The 27,377-nt window shown below is 35.1% G+C and overlaps 2 protein-coding genes across 3 annotated transcripts; one reads left to right on the forward strand and one right to left on the reverse strand.

Moving 5' to 3' along the window:
* Positions 1–1,162: 1,162 nt before the first annotated feature.
* Positions 1,163–9,364, forward strand: LOC137018794 (pre-mRNA-splicing factor RBM22-like). Its single transcript, XM_067383521.1, has 10 exons — positions 1,163–1,221; positions 3,704–3,757; positions 3,886–3,915; positions 3,991–4,123; positions 5,082–5,182; positions 5,287–5,459; positions 6,855–7,055; positions 7,276–7,526; positions 8,499–8,630; positions 8,774–9,364. The coding sequence occupies exons 1-10, from the start codon at positions 1,168–1,170 to the stop codon at positions 8,911–8,913; spliced, it is 1,269 nt and encodes a 422-aa protein (XP_067239622.1). The 5' UTR covers positions 1,163–1,167; the 3' UTR covers positions 8,914–9,364.
* Positions 9,365–9,561: 197 nt separating this feature from the next.
* myoz3a (myozenin 3a) lies at positions 9,562–27,129 on the reverse strand. Of its 2 annotated transcripts, none has more exons than XM_067383535.1 (6): positions 27,058–27,129; positions 26,037–26,118; positions 24,724–24,881; positions 22,831–22,999; positions 21,394–21,577; positions 9,562–10,568 (listed from the first exon to the last, which is right to left on the reverse strand). In XM_067383535.1, the coding sequence occupies exons 2-6, from the start codon at positions 26,110–26,112 to the stop codon at positions 10,385–10,387; spliced, it is 771 nt and encodes a 256-aa protein (XP_067239636.1). In that variant the 5' UTR covers positions 26,113–26,118; positions 27,058–27,129; the 3' UTR covers positions 9,562–10,384. The 2 variants fall into 2 exon arrangements, with proteins under 2 accessions (XP_067239636.1, XP_067239629.1); XM_067383528.1 differs by having other exon boundaries at positions 27,024–27,081.
* Positions 27,130–27,377: the final 248 nt, after the last annotated feature.

The following is a 27,377-nucleotide window of genomic DNA, read 5'->3' on the forward strand; positions in this document are numbered from 1 at the left end:
TTTTTATTATTATTAAACAACATACAGGGGATACATGAAATAGATTTTGAAACAAAATACAAAAAAGGATGTATAAACAAGCAAGCAAGCAAAAAAAAAAAATATATATATATATATATATATATAATAAAAAAACTCATTTTCAGGAAATAGGTATTATAATGAAATCATATTTTTTTTTAGCAGTTGTGCAGTTTTAGCAGCTTTCTTGTTGAACGATGAACAAAGAGTCAATACAAAAAAGCGTAATGTTGGGCTTACAGTCGTTAACTTTAAATTTATGCAGATGAAATAGGCCACAGATAGTTAGCAATTTTAACACAGTGTCTCCTTTGACCTTGTTTCCCCACATCAAAAACGGAACATGAATTATTAAAAAAAAAAAAAAAAAGTTTGCTATAAGCAGAGAAAATAAGCCAGGCTACTTCTTTCCAAATGTCATTTGCATAATCACATTCATGAAATAAATGTGTTATTGTTTCAAGATTAGAATTACAAAATGTGCATTGTGTAGAGATGCCCAACTTAAATTTAGAAAGAAAAGAGTTACATGGATAGTAATCATGAAGAATTTTATAGTAAAGTTCTTTCATCTTGTTAGGTAACAAAAACGTTTTACCACCAGACCATACTTTAATAGTAGAAAGATAAGGATAATTTATTGGCTTGGTTGTATTATGTATTATTCCTCAAACACCTGCCTTTGTAAAGAGGATGGTATGAGATGTCACATTTTCTAAATTTGTCCTCTGTTTTACTTCATTCACATAAATATGACTTTTCCAAAAGAATAATATTGTTTATTTGTTTTTGTTATAAATTTTTCATTCATCAATCTAAATGGAATAACTCGAAACCCAGTTTTGGTCTTTAAAGGTTATTTAGAATCTATAAAGTTTTCAAAAAACCAAAAAGCCCAAAAAACTATATATATTTGCTAAATGAATTTAACATGTATGATGCCCTTTTTAATTTTGTTCTTTTTGTTTTGTTTTGTTTTTTATTTTAACTATTGTTCTTTCATTGTATACTTGAAAAATGTGGAAATGTGTGGAATTGTGTTGCTATTGAATTCTGTAATTTTGAAAGTTAAAAAAAAAAAAAAAAACATTGTAAAGAGGATGTGTGACGTCGTTGCGTCATTTCCACGTCGTGCGTGCGCGGAACATGGCGACGTCCCTGGGCTCAAACACCTACAACAGACAGAACTGGGAAGATTCGGTATGATTTTTGAATATATTGAACACGCAACACACTGTAGACTACTGCAAAAATGTGCCTGTTTCTTCATTTACTGAAAGAAAGAGTTTTTGAAGAAACATTTTCACCTGACAGTTATAGAATAAATACTACGCTCGCGCGTGCGGTTCAAATCGGTTCAAATATATATTACAATATTAAATACATTTTCTTTTTTTAAATTAAGTTTTTGTAGATATTAATAAATAATTTGAAATAAATTTCAACAAATGTCTTTATAAATGTCATATTGGTCGAGAATATTTTAATCCTTTTTGACATAATCATAATAAAGGGTTTGTTTACTTTTTATTTTTATTGTCATGTACACAGCAGTCCATAAAATATATCAGTTTAGAAGAGACAAATGAAAAACTAAACATAAACATTGATTAAAAACTGTCAAAATATATAAAATTCCATGAATAAAGTCACGCCTTGTCACTCAATGTAATGCAACAAACTGCATTTAATTATTGATTACAACGTTTATATTTTTGTGTATTTTGTTGTTAGGATGTATAAGAAGGCTTTATAAATCCCATCTGTCTCTGTTATTTATGGCTCCAGCTGTTTCTTTGTCTTCATGACAGCTTATTTCTCATATACCAAATGTTAATATCCAAATAATCACGTGGCATCAGAATTTATTGCTGTAAACATAACTGAGAATTGGGATTTGTCTGAATGTCCTGCACACTAGAAACAGTCAGTTTTAGCAGTGATGAGTTGAATTGTTTGTGATCGTGAGCGATGAAGTATCATCTGTGCTGCTGTGATTGCTGAAACTATCTTTAGCTCCTCTAATGAGGTGAATGACATGGTAGAACTTGTTGAGGGAGCAGTTTAGTGAGATCTGGAAGCTGTACAGCATCTGTGAAGAAGATATATGGCATAGAGACCGAGCCTCGCAGATGCAAAGCACTTATTGCAAATATGTCAACATTTGACGATTAAACATGTCTGAAATTATGAAAAATATAGTGATGTGACTGAAGTAAAACATAGGTTTTGTAGGTATTTTTGTCACGTTAAAGGTGTAATATGTAATATTTTTGCAGTAAAATCCACTAGGCCAGTGTTATATATTTTGTTCACTTACAATATCCCAAATGTGTGCAACTATTTGTAAATCGTGAGAAAATTGCAATTTTAATCAAGGCTCCGGGACATGTGAGGAGTCGCCTGTCAATGGCGTCATACCCGCGTTACCGTCAGTTTCCGGTTTTATTTTGTAGAAACCATGGAAACACCAAAGACGCTTTAATATTTACATGTTTTAATAGACAAGGGAACAACTGTTTTGATATATTTATAGACAGAAAACTAGTTGTTGTTATATGGCTCAACGCGGTTATTTTTTTGTTTAAATCTAATTTTCTTGATTTTTTGCGAGTCTCATGCTTTACCATGCCTCAGAGAAAAACACTATTTTGTGAAGTAGCTAACATAGCATAATCAGATGCAGCTTTATTTTTAGTAACAGTAATACAGCATTTTCTCCATCATACAATACGTTTTTAAATTAATTGCATGTCATTTATCAACACAATCATCCAGCATTTAATCTGATATTGTAAAATGGATCTATCTTACTGCAGTGTGTAACAGTGTCTCACAGCAGCCGCCGAGTGAACGCACAGAGTAACGTTATAACATCATTTTCAACACTCTCAAATGTATCTAATATGATAAACAGCTGCGTTTCCTCATACTCATGACCGGAAAAGCGGCAGCGGCGCCGGCGACTGTGTCATAATAAAAGTCCAGCTCCTCGTTCAGCTCCACAACACTCGCTCCTGCTCTGCTTCATACTACAGTAACCTTAATAATCACATCCATGAACATGATTTCTTCTCGAGTCCTATCCCAATTATTTCCACCGGCTGTGATGTGAAGACCACATATCCCAATATTCCACGCTCAAACTTGCTGTCATCAAGCTACACCTTTGTTTTGAAACCTCTAACGACCTCTAGCGGACAGAAATCTTACATACTTTAATACCACACTGACTTTGATTTGTCTTGATTTTTTTTTTGCATGTATTCATACTTTGAAGGGTTAGTTCACCCAAAAATTAAAATTCTGTCATTTATTACTCACCCTCGTGATTTCAGCAGTTTGGCGGTTTGACACGTGATCCGAATCATGATTCGACACACCGATACATAACGCTCTGAATCTTCCTGAAGCAGTGTTTTGAAATCGGCCATCACTATAGAAGTCGTTATTTTGTTTTTTTTGGCGCATATATATATATATATATATATATATCAGTGCCACAGTGTCTTATTTATTTTTTTAAGCAAGTGTTTATTTAGAGTTTGCCTTTCTTTATGGTCTCTCTTGCATTCACTGTCACTGATGACTTATAGTTTCTTTATATACAATCTTATTTTATTTCAATATGATATTTGTCTGTACATTTGTTGTCCTGATTGTCAAAGTTTTCTCCTTCCAGGACTTCCCTATTCTCTGTCAAACATGTCTTGGGGAGAATCCGTACATTCGCATGGTAAGTGATTTCGTTTTTTTAAGTAACCTTCAAAAAGCTCTGTATCAATATTGGGTGAAATGAAAGATAACAATTTAAACTTGAAGCTTTCATAATATTCAATTGGTTATACTTTTTTGTTTTTGCAGACTAAGGAAAAGTATGGCAAAGAATGCAAGGTGAGCTCAGCATATAACGTTGGTTTATAGGGATATTGCAAAGAAAAGTGGCTAAAGTATCTTTTTTTTTTTCAGATATGTGCTCGTCCCTTCACCGTCTTCCGCTGGTGTCCCGGTGTACGGATGCGCTTTAAGAAGACGGAGGTGTGTCAGACCTGCAGTAAGATGAAGAATGTCTGTCAGACGTGTTTGCTGGACCTGGAGTACGGTAAGAGTTAAACACCAGAACCAGGTCCAGACCAGCTGAGGTCATTAGCCTGAATCAAACAGACCCGTTTTAACAAACATTAAGCAATTATGAATGATTTGATGTAAGAATACAAATTACAAGATGTGTGCAGTAACAGAGCATCATTGAGAGTTGCCTTAAATCTAATATTTAATAATATAATAATTAACACACACACACACACACACATACATATAATATATATATTCACACAAACTTTTAAGTAAGATGTGATTAATCGTTTTGACTCCACTAATAATAATACAATATACAATAATATAAGATTATTAATAATTCAATTATAAAAAAGAAACATTACAATCAATAAATACTTTTAAAATAAAAACAATCAAAATAATATGCTGAAAATAATTATAAATGTATATTTTTTTATTTAAGTTTTATTAATTTTATTAATATTTTGAATTAGCTATTTTTATATTTTTGGTTTTTGTTAATTTTAGCTAAATTTAAATGTAGTTTTAGTTTAGTTTTAAGTTTATTTATTTACAGTTAATCGTTTTAGTGCTTCAACTTCAACTTATTTAAGTTTATAGCCAAGGCAACTTTTCTAATTTTTGTATAGTTTCAGTTCTCTTCTGATTATTATTTTATTTCAGCTTATTTCAATTTAAAAGATTTCTGTTAATAGTTTTAGTTAATGATTATAACCATGATACATACACACACACATACACACATGTATATACTATATATATATAAATGTTTGTTTGTTTATTTGTTTATCTGCACATGTGAATATATTGATAAATTACATTTACATTTACATTTACAATTATTAATATATTAATATTAACTTAAAATATCACTGGTACTACAAGTAAAAACATTTTACAATCAAATGGGTTCATCAGACAAAAACATTTGGCAATAATGGCTTTCAATAATGTTTTTGTATACTGTTAAATTTTTGCAGGTCTTCCAATCCAGGTCAGAGACACAAGCATGTCTATTAAAGACGACATGCCGAGGTCTGACGTGAACAAGGAATATTACACTCAGAACATGGAGAGAGAGGTGATGTCTAATTACAACCTACAACTAAGAAATCTAATGCCAGTGAAAAGAAATATGTAAAATTGTAGCATAATCTCGTTTTTCTGTGTGTGTGTGTGTGTCAGATCCAGAACTCTGACGGCACCAGACCGGTGGGGATGCTGGGTAAAGCACAGAGCCCCAGTGACATGCTGCTGAAGCTGGCGCGAACCACTCCATACTACAAGCGCAACAGACCTCATATCTGCTCGTTCTGGGTGAAGGGAGAGTGTAAAAGAGGAGAGGAGTGTCCGTACAGGTCTGTTTTCAAGGGGTTAAAACATTATAATGGCATTTATAATGTTAATGTTTTTTGTGCCAAAAACAGTAATAGTTTATTTTCACTGTCTGTCTGACCCTTAGAATTAAATAGTATTTTTTAAACTTGCTTCATCTTTAAGAAATGCCCTCTTTGCATGTGAAAAGAGATGAATGAGATTCACAGATGAAGTGCATGTTTACTGTCGATTCAGTTTAACTTTTTATTTCAACTTGAAATGTTTTTATCAGTGTTAGTTTATTATCATTTAGATATTATTATAGTTTATTCATATTTTGAATGCTTTTTTATTTTAATTTTAGTAGTTTTGTTGTGTTTGTCAATTTTTAAAAACTATGTCTATTTTTTAAAATTAATTTCTATTTCAGTTTTAGTTATTTTATTGCATCAAGCTACACTAAATGAAAATTAGAAATGTTGCTTTGGCAGCTGAAATAATGTAATTTTTTATATATTTAATTTTATTTAATGTAAAGTTTATTTAATTTGATGTTTTTTGTTGGTTTGTTTGTTATTATTTAATTAACTATAATTACCCTAAAGCATTTCTGTGTGAAAAGATCAGTGAAAATTGTATATAATGCAGGGATTGATTCAAAAAGCTTATACGACATTCATCAGAGTTGTCTTTTTTAAATCGGATCAATTAGATTAAATTCATTTCTATGGTTAAATTAAAATCCTGATTTGGCTAAACTGAAATAAAGTAGAAATGAATGTTGTTCTTAATGGTGGAAATCAGCTGCAATGTTGATGACTGTCCACATGGTGGCAGTTGCAGTGTTGTCTAGCCCTGTGTCCCAATGTCCATACTATCCATCCTAAATAGTATGTGACATTAGTAATATTCAATACTATTTAGGGTGGATAGTATGCAGATTGGGATGCAGGGTAGATGTTGTTTTTGTGTTCTACTAGAACAGGTTTTCCTGCTTGAATGTTGATTATTTTCCTCATATCCTCCATTGTTGCAGCTCCTCTCTTCCCAGTCTGTCAGTAACGCTCTGTTTAGTTCCTGTCTCTATGAAGCCCCTCCTTCTGAAAAGCACAATGTGCTCTGATTGGTCGTCTGTAGCAGTGTGTTGTGATTGGTCATTTGGGAAATGCCCCGCCCCTTACCATAACCGCCAGTTTCAACACACTACTAACTAACTCAACCAGGCCCCGCCCCTTTATTCTGCGTATGAATTATTTAAATGAGGAATATTGTGAAGAAAACTCAGGGAGTTCAGAAACACTGATATAGAGAAGAACTGCTGCTGGAGGGACTTTTTCATGCTCAAACAGCAACATTACACACTAAAGACAGATGAACATGTGAAAAAAAGCAGAATAGCTCCTCTTCAAATCACTAAAATCATTTTTTCTCACCAGACATGAGAAGCCCACAGACCCTGACGATCCTCTGGCCGATCAGAACATTAAAGATCGTTATTATGGCATCAACGACCCGGTGGCAGATAAACTTCTCAAGAGAGCGTCCACCATGCCTCGACTGGACCCTCCCGAGGACAAGTCCATCACTACACTGTACATAGGAGGGCTGGGAGAAAACATCACTGACTCTGAGCTCAGGTGAGAGGAGTTTCATTATAATCTCATGATGAGGCTGCATCTAAACATTAATAGTCAATCTTACATGCTGATTGAATTGATTATTGTTGCATACCTGCACATACTACTTTTTTAAGAAATAGTAGGCGGTATGCAATAATCCGTGTGCTCGTATTGTATTCCATTTGGATTTTGATGTGTAATATTTGAATTAATTCACTTTCTTTGTCTCCTCTCACAGGAATAATTTCTACCAGTTTGGTGAGATCCGTACGATCACGTTGGTTGAGAGGCAGCAGTGCGCGTTCATTCAGTTTGCCACGCGGCAGGGGGCGGAGCTGGCTGCGGAGAAAACCTTCAATAAGCTCATCATTAATGGCCGCAGGCTGGCGGTGAAGTGGGGCCGCTCACAAGCTGCTAAAGGGCAAGATTTGAAGGACGGGTTCAGTGAGATGGGCACCAGACTAGAACCAGTACCAGGTCTCCCTACAGGTGTGTGCGTGTGTGTGTGTGTGTGTGTGTGTGTGTGTTACTGGCTCATAGGTTGTAATGTTAATGATCCAATAAGGAATAAATGGATAATAATATATAATAATTTATTTACAATTATAACTTCTTGTTTATTTGTATGTGTATTTTATTTATTTTAATAAAACCATGAAAAATAAAATATCTGGGTCATAATTTGCAATAAATAATTTTTATTTAATTAATTTATTTTATATTTTATTTTTTAATTTTATATATTTTTTTATTTTAGAATGCAATATGACCCAGACATTTTTTTTTTTTCATATGAATCATGCATTTATATATTATTATAGGTTCTTGTGCATGTGTATTTTAATTTATTATGTTTTTTTGGGATGCAGTATGACCGAAAAAAAAAATAAAAATAAAAAATTCATATGTAAATCAAATAAAAATAAATGAAATAAATATTTTTATTTTATTTTTTTGGGATGCAATATGGCCCAAACATTATAAATAAAATAAAAATAAATGAAATAAATATTTTTATTTTATTTTTGGGGATGCAATATGACCCAAACGTGTTTTTTTTTTTTTTTTTTTTCTTTTTTTTTTTTCATATGAATCAAACATTTATATATAATTATAGCTTCTTGTGCATACATGTATTTTATTTTATTTTAATGAAAAAAATTCTGGGTCATATTGCACCCCAAAAAAATAAATAAATAAAATAAAAATGAATGAAATAATTTTATTTTTTATTTTATTTATTATATGAATCACCCAGTTATGATAATGAACAATATTCCCTTGTTTTAATTTGTGAATAATATTATAATTGCATTTATTTTTTAAACATTGTTGTCTTGTCAAATTACTGTTACTTTGCATCGTGACTAACACCACCCCTTACCCATGGTAAAATGACTGTAATGCACAGTCTCTCTTTATTTGATTGATCTGTGTGATTATATCATGTGTATATTGCAGCTCTACCTCTACCGCCTGCTCTAGAGGAGGAAGCGCCTGCCAACTATTTTAACCTGGACCCAGGCAGCTCTCCTGCGCTCATGAACATCAGTCTGCCGCCTCCGCCCGGACTCCCAAACCCACCACCGCCTGGTACACACTTCATCTCCACTCACCCCTGCATGTGTTCATATAATACAACCAGTGCTGTTAGGGTTAATGGGAATTAAAATTATTCAAAACATTCAATCAAAATGGCTCTTGAATGGTTTAAAAGTGTCTGGTTGTGGTTTCAGGTTTTGGGCCTCCCATGTTCCAACCCATGGGTCCTCCTCCACCTCCTCCGATGGGTTTGAGACCTCCAGGCCACATCCATTACCCTTCCCAGGATCCTCAGCGCATGGGTGCGCATGCTGCCGTTCGCCACAGTGACTGATTGACTGCTCACATGGGGACTAGTAAAGATTCTCCTGCTGCTGCGGGTTATTGTACTGTGAAGGTGATGTCATCAGAGGGTGGAGTCTGTGACATCATACAGAGTGATTGACTGGAACACTATGGGAAGTGCCAGTAATGGTACGGTAGTGTGATTGGGCGCTGTTGTTGTAAATGCAGTGCCAGTTGTACGCCACAATAATGCCTCAGTCACATCGTATTTACAAACAAAGCTTACCAACAGATAGGCCTGTGTTATTAAAAGTTTACTCCGGCCAATAAGCTGCTGTGTTTGATACATCATCATGACATGCAACGTTTACGACTAATATGACCGTTTGCATTTTGACATTTTCATGAAAATTTAACCCAATTCCCCCCAAATTGTAATTAATGTTCATTTCTGTTGCATTACAGTAGGTAACTGAGAATTTGGGTGGATAATTATTGCTGCAAAAAAATCTTTGTGGTCCTAAAATAGGCTTCATTTTCTTTTTGCGAAATAAAATTGTTTATATAGTTTATTTGTTGCGAGATTCACAAACCCACACACACATTTCAGTCTTGTGTCTAGAGATTTAACACACACAAAAATGTATTGTGTCCAAGATGCAACTATATTCAAAGACAGATTTTTAACATGAGATATTAGTGTAGCCACTTCTTGCATCTCTATAGAGAGAAAAAAAAACTTGTTTTCTGATATTTATCAGTTTCATATTCAGCTCTGAAACATTTTTTTTACTGAACTGTCAGTTCAGTGCTTTTCTTTTGTTGTAACATGGAAAAAAAGGAATTCAAAAACAAGGACTTTATTGAAAGAACCTACGGTTACCATTTTCTTTTGTGAACATTAAACTAGCTGTCATTAAATGTACCGTCTGCTCTGTTTTTAAGAAACACAGCGGCCCAAAAAGTATTCGGACACTGTTAATGTTTTGCGTTAGATAAAAATGAAGGCATGTTATTTATTTTAAGAAAGATGCACATTTTATAAGCAAAACATTTGAGTTTGTTTGATGTGAAAACAATAGGTCATTTATATTTAGTCCTCTAATGCAATGTCATGCATGTTTTCCATGTGCCTAAAGTGTCCAAATACATTTTAGGGGCCACTGAATGCGGCACACTACACCAATTATTTGCATGAAATGCCAGTAATTTGAAGTTCTGAATCATAAGATTTGGACTCATTTCTTATTGTATAGATGTATTAATGGATTTGTCTTGTTCTAGGAGAACAACCAAGACTTCCTTCATCCAGCACTGAGATAAAACATCTCATTCTGATCATCTTTATCATGATGTTTAATTTTGGTTTTCAAATGCTGTAAAATTTAAACTTCCAGCTGCTCTCCTCTGGCCTTTCACCTGCAGGGAACTTAATGGGACGGTCCGAAAGTGCAAAGCGCAGGTCTTTACGGCGCGCCAGTCTTTTCCTCTAATGTTACAGCTGTGGATCAGCGTGGAGCTCACAGGTCATTTGACTCGGGCGAGTATCCGATGCCCCATCCCCGCGGGGCTCTGTTGAAGTTGCGTCGTTTGGACATGGTGGCCAAGGTCATGCCAGGAAGGTTTTGAGTCTCCAGAGTTTCAAACCCAATAACAGGAATCACCCTCTGACTGCGCACAGGACCTCCAAATGGCACTGCGGCTCTAAAATAAAAACCAAACGATGAAGATTTGAGCTGAATCTAAAAGGCTACATCTGGATACATTTGAAAACAGTGTTTTTGTTTCAGAAAGCTCTCTGTCCACACTAAAACATCGGAAAATGCTTACTGCACATGCACAAAACTTAATGAAAGCTCACTGAGGTGACACTGAGAGACCAGATGTAATGAAGTTCTCGCACTATTCTTCTGGCATTTATTTATTAGCAAAATATCACTGGTTTGTCCTGATCGCACTCAATTGCCATTCATTGTATGGTCTAAACATGTTTTGCCGCAGGATAGCAATTGTGAATTTTCTGTAATCTTTGCAGGAAAGTAATATGAAGATCTATCTTTAGAAACACTGAATAGCACATATAAGATTAATTGGAATTCTAGAGTTCTAGACTCAATTTTAAATGCCCAAAAGGTTCTATATAAGGTTCTTAAATGATTGCATTATACTTTCATGTTTGAGTTATATCATTTTTTTTTTTAGTGATAAAGTATTTTTATGAGCTGCTTATTCATAAAATTTAATAAAGGTTAAAAATGAATGAAAACAAAATTAAATATAGCTGCGAGCAGCAATTATCGGGGTTCAAGGGCTTTAAGCACATGCGTAAAAAGGTATAATGTTTTATTTAGCAAGCCTGTAACCATCGCAATCATAGATGGAAAAGACCAGCCAATAAAGTCAATTTACTAAGGAAATACATGTTTTAATAGTTATAGCACCACCTATGGTCCAATCTCCATAAAAGTTGGCATACATGTTTAGAATCTTACGTCATATGTGCTCACCTATTTCCGTGAAGTTCCGAGTTTTTGTTTAGGATTTAAAGGCTTTTGAGTATATTTTGCCACATCCATTTTCTAAATGAATCTATTATAGCTATACAAAGGGTAAAGTTCAACTGTTTTTGGTAACTATTGATCTAGAGAGTCCTGAGAATTGCTTCGGGAAGATTCGGAGCACAATGAATCAGTGTATCGAATCATGATTCGGATCGTATGTCAAACTGCTGAAATTACGTGACTTTGGCTCTCTGAACCGCTGATTCGATACACTGATTCATAATGCTCCGAATCTTCTTGAAGCAGTGTTTTGAAATTGGCCATCACTATATAAGTCGTTTTTTTGGCGCACCAAAAATATTCTCGTTGCTTTATAACATTAATATTGAACCACTGTACTCACATGAACTGATTTAAATATGTTTTTAGTACCTTTCTGGATCTTGAGAGAGGAAAAGTCATTGCTCCCTATGCAGGCCTCACGGAGCCATTGGATTTCAACTTAAAATATCTTAATTTGTTTTCCGAAGATTAACGAAGGTCTTACGGGTTTGGAACGGCAGAATTTTCATTTTTGGGTGAACTAACCCTTTAACCTTGTCTTGTTTTTTTTCTGTTATAGCACCACCAAGAGACCAGTCGCTGTGTCATTTTTCACGCGGCTACAGAATGAGCTCTTACAGAGGTGTACCAAGTTTGGTGAAAATATGTCATTCCGTTCACGGGTTATAGCCATTTTAGTAAAAGTGGCTCCACCCACTTCTAAGGTTTTGGCGGACCGTGAATCGAAATGTCAAATTTTTTTAATAATTATTGACAATCAGACTCCAGAGAATCTTGCTGCATGGTTTGGTTCCAATCGGGCCAAAAACCTAGGACTAGTTCGCAAAAGTAGGTTTTTCAAAAAATCCAAAATACCCAAGTGAATCCGAAGCATGCATTTTTTTCTGTCTTGAGCCAAGGATTTCAACGATATAAGACACTTGTGCCTAACAGTATATTTTTGACCGCTGTAGCGCCCCCGTCAGGCCGATTGGAGCGAGCCTTGGTGACGTTGTAGACGGTGTGAGTACCACCAGCCCTCAAAGTTTCATGTCTCTACGACTTACAGTTTGATCTGCCAGATCACTTTTAGGGGCGAATGCTGATCCTTGGAAATTTTAACAATTACAATAGGGTTTCAGTGCTACGCGCTTGAACCCCTAATTACTTAAATTCATAAACTGATCCCATGATGGAACTTTTAAAAAGTTCTATAAATGATGCATATAAACGGAATCCTTTAAAATTCTACATGGAACCTTTTCTTCTAAGCACACATCAGAATAAACATAACTATCGGTGCAATATCCATCACATGACTAAATATGTCATAGTTTTAAAATAACTACACTACAACGTGAAAGCTGTTTTCAAATTTATCTACTTGGGTTTTCAAAAACCTGTTTTCACAAGAACAAAAATGCCATGTCAGTGTGGAAGGAAGGCCAAAACATAGAAAAAGTATTTTCAAATGTATCCGAATTAGTGTATACATCCATAATGTGACATATTTCTGAAGTATTCAATGAGACTAAATGGTTTTATTCATCAGTTCTTGAAGTGGGCATTCAAGGGTTGTCAAAAGTACCGACTTTGGTACCAAGCTGGCGATACCAGCATTTCCCCCTAGCATTTTGAGCGCTGTTGAGCGGATTCTTAAACACCTCTGATTGGCCGTTGTGTTCATGCACTCAACAGATAAGCCTGTGACTCTATCTGGAACACAACTGCATTAAGTTTCCAGAAACTGCATGTAATTTTGTCCAGTTTCAAAGCTATATGTCACTTAATGGACCCAGACCAGCCACCTCAAGGTATTCCTGCCTCTGGATTAGACTCAACATGGTGACGCAATTCTAGTTTGTATCTGAGAATCTTCTGTGCACAGTGTGCCGGCGGTTCCTTAAATAGTTCCTCAGTCATTCGCTCCTCTGCGGGTCTCGTTTCAAATGGGAAGACGCAGTGGAAACATTGCAGCTCTCTTAAGTGCACTTCATAATTTGATAGTGTGGATTAGTCTTGTTGGGTCTATTTAAGGTACGTAATCATCACGCATGAAGCCAATGTGCCAGAACCTCTCAGTGACCCTCAAGGCCACTTCTCATATCATGTTTTGCCTCCATTTTCTGGAACCGTGGAGAATGGACTTAATCCCTCCTAAATAAAGAAGTTGTTATAAGGGAATCCCAATCCTACTTGGATGTCCCAACCCTACATGGGCCGCATTATTGTGTGTCACATTATTGTGATGCATCAATGAACAGTTTGATGCAACTTTCTTTTTTCTTTTTTGTTTCAGCCGTCTAACTCTAGGTTTTCAATCAGATTTGCACTCCCAATTCCTTCAGTGAGTTGAAGTAATTCTTAAATTAAAGTCGTTTGTCTGAGTCATGGCAGGTTGGCACATTCTCTGGCATGTTAAGTTTCATTTTTATTTTCTTATTTCAACATTTAGATATAATTATGTAGCAGATGCTTTTATCCAAAGCGAAATACAAATGACTTGCGTTATCTTTTTACTTGCCTTTCCCCCATCAATATGTGAAATTTGTACTCTATCAGTCATTTAAAAGGCTAAAAATATTTTTTTTAAAAATGCAACAGTTGTCCATTAATTGTATCTATTGTGCTTATTTCAAGCAAAAAAAATAAATTAAAATGCGCCTGGAACATCTTTGTTAGTCATTGACAACATTCACATCATCCGATTATATTTTAAGGTTATATTTATGTGCTTATTATGGGCAAAAATAACAGGAACAGACTGAAATAACTCATTGCAATCGGTTTCCATGTACATTTATTCATTCAGAAGACGTCTAGCTGGAGCTAAATAGCTTTCAGGAGTCAGTTTCACCAGTGCACCTAAAAACTAAGTCAAGTTTACAAGGACAAGCACTTTCAAAGACGGACTTTGCAAGTCATCTGTATTTGACAAGCATTCAAGTCAATGGCATCTAATCTTTTCAAAGAGCCTCAGTTTTGTTGGATGCACAAGATTTTTTTATAAAGAAATTAAAGGGATAGTTCACCCAAAAATGAAAATTATCCCATGATTTACTCTCCCCAAAGCCATCCTAGGTGTATATGTCTATCTTCTTTCAGTCAAACACAATCAGAGTTATATTAAAAATATCCTGGCTCTTCCCAGCTTTATAATGGAAGTGAATGATGCTCCTGATTTTGAAGTCCATTTGCGATGGCTCAATTCGATATGTGTAGGCCATCTGCGGGAAGCTAGTTATTTTAGTTTAATAAGATTTAAGTATGGATATTTTTCATACAAAAATGCATCACTTTACTTCAGAAGGCCTTTATTATCCCGCTGGAGCCGTATGGATTTCTTTTATGATGGATAGATGCACTTTTTTGGACTTCAAAATCAGGAGCGCCATTCACTCCCATTATAAAGCTTGGAAAAGTCAGGATACTTTAAAATGTATCTCTGATTGTGTTCGTCTGAAAAGTCATATACACCTAGGATGTTTTAAGGGTGAATACATCATGGGATAGTTTTCATTTTTGGTGAACTTTCCCTTTAAGACTTTTATTCAGAGAGGATGCATTAAATTGATAAAGTTTACATTGTTACAAAGTCAAACAAATTCATTTTCTAATAAATGCTGTTGTTTTAAACTTCATATTCATCAAAAAATCCAGCAAAAATATGAAGTTTACCAAATATTAAAGAAGCACAGCTGTTGTCAGCATTGAAATTATGACTTCAATTATCTTATTAAAAGGATAAATTAGGCTCTGACAGAAAAACATTGACATTATGACATACTAAGTTGAAATTATGAAAATTATGACTTAAAGGGTTAGTTCACCCAAAAATGAAAATAATGTCTTTAATTACTTACCTTCATGTTCCACACCCGTAAGACCTTCATTCATCTTCGTAACGCAAATTAAGATATTTTTGTTGAAATCCGATGGCTCAGTGAGGCCTGCATAGCCAACAATGACACTTCCTCTCTCAAGATCCATTAATGTATGAAAAACATATTTAAATCAGTTCACGTGAGTAAAGTGGTTCAATATTAATATTATAAAGGGACGAGAATATTTTTGGAGCACCAAAAAACAAAATAACGACTTATATAGTGATGGCCGATTTCAAAACACTGCTTCAGGAAGCTTCGGAGCGAAATATTCAAAAAATATTCTCGTCCCTTTATAATATTAATATTGAACCACTGTACTCACATGAACTGATTTAAATATGTTTTTAGTACATTAATGGATCTTTTTTTTTTTTTTTTTTTTTTTTTTATTAAACAGCATACAGGGGATACATGAAATAGATTTGAAACAAAATACAAAAAAAGAGCGCATAAACAAGGAAGCGAGAAAAGAAAAAGGGAAAAAAAAAAAAAAAAAAAACACTTCCATTTTCAGGAAATATACAGGAGGTATTATAAAGACATTATAATTATTTTTAGCAGTTGTGCAGTTTTTGCAGCTTTCTTGTTGAATGATGAACAAAGAGAGTCATAAAATAGTTTTAAATCTATACAAAAAAGCGTAATGTTGGGCTTACATTCAGTAACTTTACATTTATGCAAATGAAATAGTCCACATATAGTCAGGACTTTTAACACATTGTCCATCTCCTTTGATCCTGTTTCCCACATCAAAAACAGAACATTAATTATTTCAAAAATAAAAAGTTTGCTATGAACAGAGAAAATAAGCCAGGCTACTTCTTTCCAAAAATCATTTACATAATCACATTCAAAAAATAAATGTGGTATTGTTTCAAGATTAGAATTACAGAATGTGCATTGTGAAGAAATGTCCAATTTAAATTTAGAAAGAAAAGAGTTACATGGATAGTAATTATGAAGAATTTTATAGTAAAGTTCTTTCATCTTGTTAGGTAACAAAAATGTATTGATACCAGACCATACTTTAATAGTAGAAAGATAAGGATAATTTATTTTCCATTTAAAAAATGCTTTTGGGTGACAGCTGAACTTCTTAATAAGGATTCTTCTCATCCAAAAATTGTTACATTTAACGTTACAGAGCTCCAGACCTCCAATTGACAATTTGGGTACTTCACATTTTGCTACTCTGTAACTACAATATGCCCTAACTAGATGTAACAGTTTGGGTGAGATAGATTTAATAACCCAATCATAAATTTTAGATGAGGTATCCAATTCAAAAATTGATATAAATTCAGAGTAAGAATAGAAGTTACCATCCCTTTTTAACAGATCTAAAATAAAAGTTACACCTTTGTCATACCAATCTTTTAAAAAAAAAGATTTTTTCCCACGCAGCACATTCTGATTATTCCATATGATACATCTATGGGGGGAAAAGTTGTGGCAGAAGGCAAGCTTACAGGCTTCCAAGGCTTGCTTATGAAAATTGGCAAGCTTGATTGGGAGTTTGCTGCAATTGAAATCGCAAGCCAACAAAAAGTGTAAGCCTCCACATTTATCAAAAATCAATTTAGGAATATAAAACCATAACATATTAGGATCAGCGTTCAAGCAACGTTTAATCCAGCCAATTTTAAAAACCTGATTGAGAGTACTGAAGTCCAAAGCATTCACACCTCCCTCCAAAGTGTTTCTGATCAGAGTCTTCCTTTTGACATATTCAGTTTTATTTTTCCACAAAAATTTAAATAACATGGAATCGATTGACGAACATGTTTTTCTGTCAGCATATAAAGATAGAGCCGGATAAACAATCCTAGAGATACCTTCAGCTTTAGATATCAAAACGCGACCATATATGGTTAAGTTTCTTTGTAACCAACAGTTGAAGATATTCTTTGATTTTTGTATCCGTTGTGAAAAATTATCTAGAATTCTATCAGTGGGGGATTTACTTATTAAAATACCTAGATATCTTACAGAATCTTTAACCTCGATACCTTCTATCTGATCTTTGTTAAGGCTGTGTACAGACATGATTTCACTTTTGTTTCGATTGACTGAGAGACCAGAAGCATTAGAAAATAAATTTAAGGCATCCAAAATAACAGGAACCTGTTCCTCGTCTTTTAAAAACAAACAGGTGTCATCCGCTAGCTGACTAATTAAAAAAGTATGTTCCGCTACTAGAATACCCCGAACAGGTAAACAACGAGTAATAAAAATATTCAGAAATTCGGCGACCAACAAAAACAAAAATGGTGAAATGGGACATCCCTGTCTAATGCCCCTGCTAATCACAAAACGAGGAGAAACACCATTTACCAAAGACACATTGCTATTAATATTTTTGTAAAAAGTCTGAACTACTTTAACAAAAGAAAAGCCAAAACCAAATTTACGCAAAGATTCAAACATAAACTCGTGTTCAACCGTATCAAAGGCCTTATAAAAATCTAAAAATAAAATAATTGCTTTATCATTTATCAGTTCTTTATAATCTAAAATATCTAAAACTAGCCGAATATTATTTGCTATATGCCTACCTTTCATAAAGCCAGATTGGGAGACAGAAATAATTTCTTCTAAGCATGGTTTCAGTCTATTTGCATAGAGGGAGGCTAATAATTTATAATCCGAATTAAGTAAAGTAATTGGGCGCCAATTATCTAAATACAGGGAATCTTTGTTAGGTTTTGGGATTAACGTGATCAAGCCTTGCTTCATGGATTCAGTCAATTCACCTTTCTGTACACAGTCTTTAAACACTTCTAAAACAAACTCTTTTATATCTTGCCAAAAGGTCCTGTAGAATTCAAAAGGCAGTCCATCTGGACCTGGGCTTTTATTAAGGGGAGCTTTCTGAATAATCATATCCAACTCTTCCACCATCAAATCCATCTCACAAGACGACTGATTTGCATCACTTATCGTAGGTGTGAATGCTTGAACCCTCTCAAAAAAGCTATCAGAAAAATATGGTTTAAAGGAAGAAGTATAGAGTTGGGAATAAAAACTGGAAACAAAATTAGAAACTCTGGCTTCATCTGTGACCAAATTGCCTTCAATATATAGAGAAGATATTCTTTTAGCTTTTCCTCTTTTCTTTTCTAAATTAAAAAAGTATGACGAGTTTTTCTCTCCAAATTCTAACCATTTCACTCGGGATCTAATAAAAGCACCCTTAGCCTTTTCTACATATAAATTATTTAATTCCTCTTTTAAGTTATGCATTTTGATTTTATCATCTTCATTTGTCTGTTGCTTGCCTAAAATTTGATTCATTTCACTTAAGATAGAGGTGTACTTTAGAGATGTTGCCTTTGCTAATTGTTTACTAAATCGAATAGAGAATTTTCTACATTCGTATTTGAACATCTCCCAATTAGAAGATACAGAAGCAGAAGGTTTTCCTTTAAATTCTTCAATAATATTCTTAATACCTGAGCAATAAGAGGAAATTTGTAATAAAGAACAATTAAGTTTCCAGTATCCAGGGTTTCTACGACAACCAGCACCAGAATCAGAAAAAATAAGGTCAATAAAAGCATGATCTGTGAGAGGGGCAGGACAAATACTACTAGATTTAATAAAAGTAGACATGAAGTCTGAAATAAGCCAGTAATCTATACGCGATTTCCTTAAAAGATCCGCACTAAACCAAGTATATGAACAATCATTTTCAACATGCATAAACCTATATGCATCCAACAGAGAAAGCTTACTGCAAAAATCATTTATAATAATGTTACATCTGCATGACTCTGGTTTTGGAGGAAATCTATCCAAACATAGATCGGGAGCTTCATTAAAATCCCCTCCAACAATTATTGCAGCAGAGGGGTATTTACATTTTAAATCAAGAATTTTAGAAGACAGATCCTGAAAAAAAATGCTATTTTGCGTATGATTGTTAAAACCATAAACATTGACCAAGATAAACAAAAATTCTCCCAAAAGAATTACAACAATGATCCATCTGCCCTCGGAAGAAGAAAAGGATTGAAGAATAGAGCCGCTAAAATTACGGTCAAATAAAATCAAAACTCCAGCAGAGCGATTAGTACCATGACAAAACAAGACATTACCTCCCCATTGATTGCGCCAAAAGGTTTCATCTTTAAAACAAGAATGTGTTTCCTGAAAAAAATAAACATCCCTTTTCAGTGACGTACAAAATAAAAATAAAGCCTTGCGTTTAGATAAGTCACGAATCCCCCGTACATTAAGAGAAAAACAAGACAATTTAACTGACATAAGAACAATAACAGAACAAGAGAAAAACTTTATACTACTACAATAGTAACGGAGATCTATAAAATGTAATACAAAGTACAATAAAGTGCAAAACTTGAAATATATCCACACCCCTCTATAACAGCAGCTGTTAGCTGCCCTCCTCTTACCTCAACATAGTGCAACAAACCTTCATATATAACGACATCAAGTCATTGTCAATACAATTCGTCAGACAAAAGTTTCTCAATCAAGACGGCAGTGAACATCATTGGCAAAGCCTGCAAGCGCTGACCTTCACCTTCTTTTAAAAGTCAGATATCGTCCGCACAAATCTTCTTTCCATCTACGATAGCAAACGGACCCTTAAAACCAGCACGACGACCCTCTTTTCGGGCTTTTTCCACCAAAGGCCATAATCTGTTCCGGGCTTCCTTCGTTCTCTGCGTCAGGTCCTCCGAGATCCTGATGTTTTTCTGTTTAAGCACTTCAGATTTTTTTGCGTCAGCCCAAATACGATCGCGGTGAGATCTAGAAAGGAACTGTACAATTATCCTGCGAGGGCGTGCATTGCCTAATTTTGGGCCAAGCCTATGCGCGACATCAATCGAAGTTTGCAGAACATCCGCCAAGCATGGGGACACCTGGAGAAAAATGTCCATTATGGCCATCTTGACATTCTCCCCATCTACTTCCGGAATACCTGAGATCCTTAAATTCCATCGCCTTTTGTAGGCGTCCAGCTCATCTACTCTATCCCATAAGCGTTTATTTTCGGCAACCAGGGTAGAGAGCTGAGAGTCCATTTGATCAGATTTAGTAGCTGTATCCTCAGATTTTTTCGCAACAGCGTCGACTCTCGTAGTAAGATCAGAGATTAGGATAGAATTTGACGCGACCGATTTCTCGATCTCCAAAAGTTTATCCATAAAGTCATCCTGCTTCTTACCCAGTCTCTCTATTGCTTCAAGCAAGACGGCATTTGAGGGATCTGAGGTCGGGCGTCGCATTTTCGGCAAAGGGCTTGCTGCAGGAGACTCGGTAAGACATACATCCAAGGAATCCACAACATGATCGGATTTGGAATAAGAATGCGCGCGTTTAACGCTCTCAGATTTCGGGATATCATCCACTTCCATCATGACGCCACACAAAAATTCAAGAATCTGCGCTGTAGCCTATCCAGTGAGAAGTCGTTGACAAAACTTGAAAAAAGCTCTCAAAAAATGAAAGTTCACAAAACGACAGAACATTAGATATGCGGAGAGCATAAACAGAGTATAAAGTCAGCACATGAGTACAAAAAAAATCTAGAGAGGGTAAAAAAAAAACAAGATTTGCACAAAATTCACGAAAGAGCCAAGAAAACACAACCTACACCGACGCCATCTTGAGAACGCCCCCTACATTAATGGATCTTGAGAGAGGAAATGTCATTGCTGGCTATGCAGGCCTCACTGAGCCATCGGATTTCAACAAAAATATCTTAATTTTATTTGTTTTGAAGATGAATGAAGGTCTTACGGGTGTGGAACGACATGAGGGTGAGTAATAAATGACATTAGTTTCATTTTTGGGTGATCTAAGCCTTTAATTTTAATGATAATATTAAGAAAGTCATAATGCACACCACACATTGGGACACTGATGACTGAATGTAGTATGCAAAACCTTTGGGTAACGCAAAGTTTCGTGAGAGAACGCAAAAGCATTGAAATATACTTTTTTTCCCATCATCATTTTGTTTCTTATGTGGCGAAAATGGCCTTCCATACATATGACTAGGGTTAGGAGGAGTACGGATGCAGCCTACAGTTTGTTTTAAAAGGAATGTTGGTCCTACTCTTTTCTTACCTGTTAAAGCACCTGTAGTTCGCTGGCGGGAGTTTCTCGGCTGGTTGAGGTATCTGAGTGTTGAGTGAGGAGAGAAGCTCTTCGCTTTCTCCCAGGGCTTCCCGCCACGGTGAACAATAAGACTTTGGGATCACCGTGGCGTTGAATTTCTCTCGTGGGATCTCTCTTAGCGGTCCGGAGTAGCCTAAAAGGAAAGGATGGTGCTTCGTGATTCATAGGGCCAATTATAGAGGGGCTTTGCTGTCCTGAAGCACATGCTACAGTGTTTAGCTCACGGGGTTCGCACTGGACTAGCACGCATACACATTAGCGGATATTATTCGGACCGGTATCTTCAGGGGAAACAGGCAGATAAGGAGAAAGAAACAAGAGATGGATGTTTATTAAGGGATCCGCAGACGGAGAAGAACATTAGACAGAGTTAATTAGGAGTGCCGAGACGAGCTAATGATAACGGCTCATCAGATACGAGAGGGGTGAATTCCTCTAGTTCAAAACATACACTTGTTTCTGCGTTTCTGTGCACTGGAAAAATCATTTTCTTAAAGACTAGTTGTGTTTGTTTTCCAGTTAAGTCATTGAAGCAAGATAAATGTACTTGAGAAGCACCACTACAATAAGATATTAAAGAGAACCAATTATGCTTTTATAAAAATTATTTACATTTTTAATGTTTATATTCATAGATTGTATATAATAATATAGTATTTAAGATTTTGAATTGTCTTTTATTTTAATATTTTCAGTTCTAGTAATATTGTTATGTGCTTTTGTCATTTTTAAAAAATATTTCCATATAGCTTGATTTCAGTTTTAATAATTTTAAATTCAACTTTAATCTTTTTTTATTTCAGTTTTTTCTTTTTCATTATTTTTTAAGTATAGGTTTTTCATTTAATATTTATATTTTATTTTAGTTAACATTTATTTAAATTTATTTAAATGTTCCAGGCGCATCTCAAGTACATTCATTGTTAGATATTTTACTGTAAAGCATGTAAAAAAATAATCCTTTTTTTGCAGTCTAATTTTTTATGCGTACTGACTTTGAATCAGGTTTATTAACAACTTTTTAATCTTAGTTAGACAATATTATTAACATTATTATAAATTAAAGGTGCAGTACACCTTTAATAGTTTCAGTACTCCTACACAAAAGGATCACACCCCTATTTTATAGCCCCGCCCCCAAATTTACGAACAAGCTATGTACACGCCCCTTACTGCTCATTGGCTACAAGTGTGTTTTGGTGCTTTGTCTGATCCACTTTCAACAGCATTTCTCAGAAACTGCTTACTGCACCTTTAACTCGATGCCATGTTTCTAAGTTATTTTGGGTGGTCTGAAATTACATTCAATGTCTTGGATATTTAATAATTAGTAATATTGGTCAAAAGAGACTGAACTGATGGAAACGAGGAGAGGAGTTTGTGTACCTGGAGCGAGGAGGTTTGGGCTTCCTTTCTTGGCCACTGTGTTCTTCAGGCTGGTGACGAGACTGTGTTTCCCGGCCACTGGATACAGCAGGTTCTCTTTCCCTCCCTGCATGTCTGTTATCATGTAGTTCTGGTTCTGGTTCTGGATTTGATTCTGATCCATGTCATTCTGATGGAAGAGTTTCAGGATGGAGAAGTTCGTTCAGTGTTTTGCAAAGCACGAATGCAGGACTTCGGAATGCAAAAACGCATTGTGTGTGAAGTACGGTGCGGTTAGGAGAGTTTAATTGGTGAAACGCAGAGCAGGAGAATGTGAGACGGGAACTCCCGTTTTATTACCTCATCAAGTGAATTCCTTAAGGAATTCTAGGCGACATTCTGAGGATTTAAGTGCGTTCACGCCATTTTGTTACTAGATAACAACTTGTTAAAAGCGTTCATTTCCTCATAGAGTTCGTAATTACAACTCGTACGTTTCTGAGAGCTCCTCTTGTACCACCTGACCACCGCAGATTTAGGTGTTGATAGTGTTGCTATAGAAACACATAATTCCCAATCCAAGGATGTGAAGAGCTCAGAGTAGAATGTCACATGTTGAAATTATCTCGAAATTATTGTGTGAACGCAGCTTCACTTTTTACACATACGCAAGGGTCAGCATACAGTGCGCCTGATGTGAATTTCCTCATCAGCAGAGTACGCGCAGCACACCTCTGGATTTTTGTAACCGAATACAATGATGGGTTGTAACTTGTGGCAAGAGATTGCTCAAACTGTGCACGCGTAGTTATTATAGTTGTACAAATGAGGGTATTTTCTAACCTCCTTGCACAATCTTTCCTCTATGTAGGCTCCACCGTCGCTGTAGCTTGCATGCGTTCCGGTCTGTTTTAGTTCAGCGGAAATCCCGCCCTGGAGCCGATTCTAAACATTTAATTGGCCATGTCAATCACAGTAAACATTGCCTACACCCAACCCTGATTCCTAAACCTACCCGTCACTGTAACCTCAGCCAATGAAATTGGTTGCAGGGCGAGGATTTCCACTGAACCATTTGGGGGAAAAAATCATGCATTCTGTTTATGCAGTTTTTCTTTGTCTGCCTTGTGAATCAACAACCCCAGGACACCATTGCCAACTTGTGAATAAACTAATTATTGCAAAAAGCATGTGCAACCTGAGTGTACAAGTACGCACGGTTACAAAAATTATTTTGAATTAATTTTATTTCTATATTTTCTGTTTTCATTTTAATTTAATTAAACTAAAACGTTTTAGTTATTTTAAATTTGCATTCTTTTTAATATGACTATATAGTTTTCGTTTTTAGTTTATTTAGTTTTAGTTATTTTAGTACTTCAGCTTTAAATTGACTTATTTCCATTGTTTTCCATAAGTTTTATGTGTGTTTTTTTAAAGATTTTTCATCTAATATTTATGTTTTATTTTACTTGAGCTTTATTTAAATCACCAAAAACTATTTATAAAGTTTTAGTTATCAATAAAAACACTGCTCTCCAACAAATATCTTGTTTTTAGATATTTTAACGAAAATGAGAAATGTTGCCTTGGCAAATAGCTGAAATAAAATATGCTTATATATATATAAGCATATTATATATTATATTACTATTTCAGTTTATTTTAATATAAGTAATGCAATTTTTTTATGGTTTTAGTTTTAGTCTAAGTTAACGATAACCCTGGTAATAAACTGTGGTGCATAACTCATATCTTTATGTTAAAGGCATGAATGCATCCTCAAATCATGTGTGTTGTTGAGCAGGTGTGCTGTTAGTTGATCAGACTTATGCCTCTTCTCTAGTGTTGTGGTGTAATACAAACTTTTTTCTCCCATAAATTGCATGAATTTCTTTAAATAGTGTCTCTTACATATATGCCGGTGGAAGCGTCTCCTGAGTTCTCCAGCGTGTATCTCTCCGCTCTCCTCTGACGCTCCTGGAACATTATGGATCCTCTGTTGGTGTTCAGGTTCAGCTCCTCCATCATCACATCCTTAGGAACGCTGATCTTTTTCCCAAGGTTCAGACCTACACACACACACACACATAGTGAGTATTGCCATTGTTTCTTCATCTGCTTCTAGTGTGTTATACAGACCACCGTTCAAATTGTGGTCAGCAAGAATTATAGCAAGAAAGAAATTATACTTCTATACTTCTATTTTAAATAAATGCTGTTCTTTTGAAAGTTTCCATCATAGAATAGAAAATAGAAAATCTGAAGCAGCACAACTGTTTTCAACATTAATAATAATCAGAAAAGTTTCTTGAACAGCAAATCATCATATCAGAATGATTTCTGAAGGATCAAGTGACACTGAAGACTGGAGTAATGATGCTGAAAATTCAGCTTTTCATCACAGGAATAAATTACATTTTAAAATATATTCACATAGAAAACAGCTATTTTGATTTGCAATAATATTTCACAATTTTACTGTATATTTGATTAAATAAATGCAGCTCTGAGCAGAAGAGACTTCTTTCAAAAAAAAAAAAAAATCTCACTGGCCTGAAATGATGATGTAATTTGGTGGCCTCATGGTTAAAGATCTGGACTGATATTTTGTTTTCTAATAATACAGTGATATTCAGACTTTTATAAGTGGAGCTTTGCTGCCCAAATATGTTTTTAAGGCCGCTCTTTATATATTTTGGTTTCCCTGAGAGGAAGATTGTTTTTTGTCTGATCTCTAATTGTCTCCGGGTTCTTCTGTCACGGCTTCTGTCGTGTTTGTTGTGGCACGTAGCTAACAGTGCTGATTATTATTAGACTGTCTGGATGAAAAACCCTTAGAGAAATGGACTCGCCCTAAAGTGGCATTTTCAGTAAGGGCACTGCCAGGGCTCATGTTGGCGTATTCCTGTAAAATTCCCTCTCCAGAGTCGGATTCAGCTGAGCTGGAGTTGTCGTGATGCCAGATTAGACACGCTGTGGCTGAGGTCAACGGAAAAAATGCAAACAAACGCACTGAGTCAAATGTTTGCTCTGAAGTGTTGGGATAGTTTTCAGGAATGTTGGATGCGGAGATTTCCCTCTGTTTAAATCACTCAAGTGACTGAGGGAGAATCTGCTTTGATCTGTTCCTGCTCCTGTCAATCAACTGCCCCGTCTCCGTCTCTGAATCCCTACAAGCCTGTAGTCCATCCATCCGTGTGTGTGTGTGTGTGTGTGTGTCTTACCTCCCTTTGCCTCTCTGCTCAGGATCATGGCCTGCTGCTGTCTCTGTTTGGTGAGACTATGATGTGCGTTCTGCATCTCGGTCTGCACACACATCAACATCACAGTGAATGATTCACATCTTGTTTTTAATAATAATAATAATAATAATAATTGTTGTTGTTTTTGTTTAATTGATACAGCATTAAGTTCTACTCTAGTTGTGTACTAGTAATGCTTTCTAATGAATTCCTCTGTGTTGTAATTGTAACATTCGATAAATGTATTTATTTTATTATTTAATTTTAATAATATATTTTTAAAAATATGTTATTCTAATAATAAAATATTTTATTATTATTATTAAAATAATAAAAATAAATTGTAACAGACTGTATATTATTTTATTTTATTTATATTTTATAAAGGTTGAATATAAAAATCTTTAAAAACAATGATATTCTAGTAATAAAATAATTGTATTATTAATGAAAAATTATCAAATTTAATTATAGTATTTCATAAAATCTGTTATATTTTATTTTAATATATGATTTCAATAAAATATTTTAAAATAATAATAAAGTCATTTAAAATTAATACAATTATATTATTGCAAAAAATATGACTTGCACGTTAATTTAAATTTTGACATAAAAGTATGACAGTGTCCCTCAAAATCAACTCCAGAGGGTGAATATTGGCCCCTAATGAAAGTTAATTTCTGGGATATTAGTGATGAAATGACTGAAATAATTAATGTTTTTTGACCAAATCTTTTGACTGGAGATACAGTTTTTTTTTCTTCTTCTTCTTCTTCCTTGGAGCAATTTTAATGAAAAAAGTTTTACATTTTTTCCAACTGTTATCAGCTTAGTTAAGTTCATCTGTTCTCAGAAGCTACAGGAAGCATTTTGTCATGCTAAAAGTTGAGATTTGACAGATTTGATAGCGTTTACACAGCTGTCGTGCAGATTAGATGACCAGACAACACACACACACACACTCACACTCTCATCTGAATCCTTCATACTCTGGCTTTACCTGAGTGTGTGCTGGAGAAGAGGATGTTCTGTGTCTTGGCTGCACTGTGTGAGTGTGAGAGCGCAGCAGGGTGAAGCTGCTTTCTATAGACTCATCGCCTGCGCTGCCGATGACATCACCACCGCAACTTTAGCCAAACGACAGGAGCTAAATGGGGCGAAGCATTCAGTCCCTGACGCACCCCTGCCAACCCCTCATAATAAAAACCTGATGCCGGTTTTGCATGTGGAGTCCCGGGCCAAGGCTGTCTGTGTGTTGTGTGACTGTGTGTGTATTTGTGTTCGTTGTCATAGGAGATCGTTGATCACTTGATTAACGTT

The sequence above is a fragment of the Chanodichthys erythropterus genome, chromosome 1 (genome assembly GCF_024489055.1).
Source record: "Chanodichthys erythropterus isolate Z2021 chromosome 1, ASM2448905v1, whole genome shotgun sequence".
Lineage (NCBI taxonomy): Eukaryota > Metazoa > Chordata > Actinopteri > Cypriniformes > Xenocyprididae > Chanodichthys > Chanodichthys erythropterus.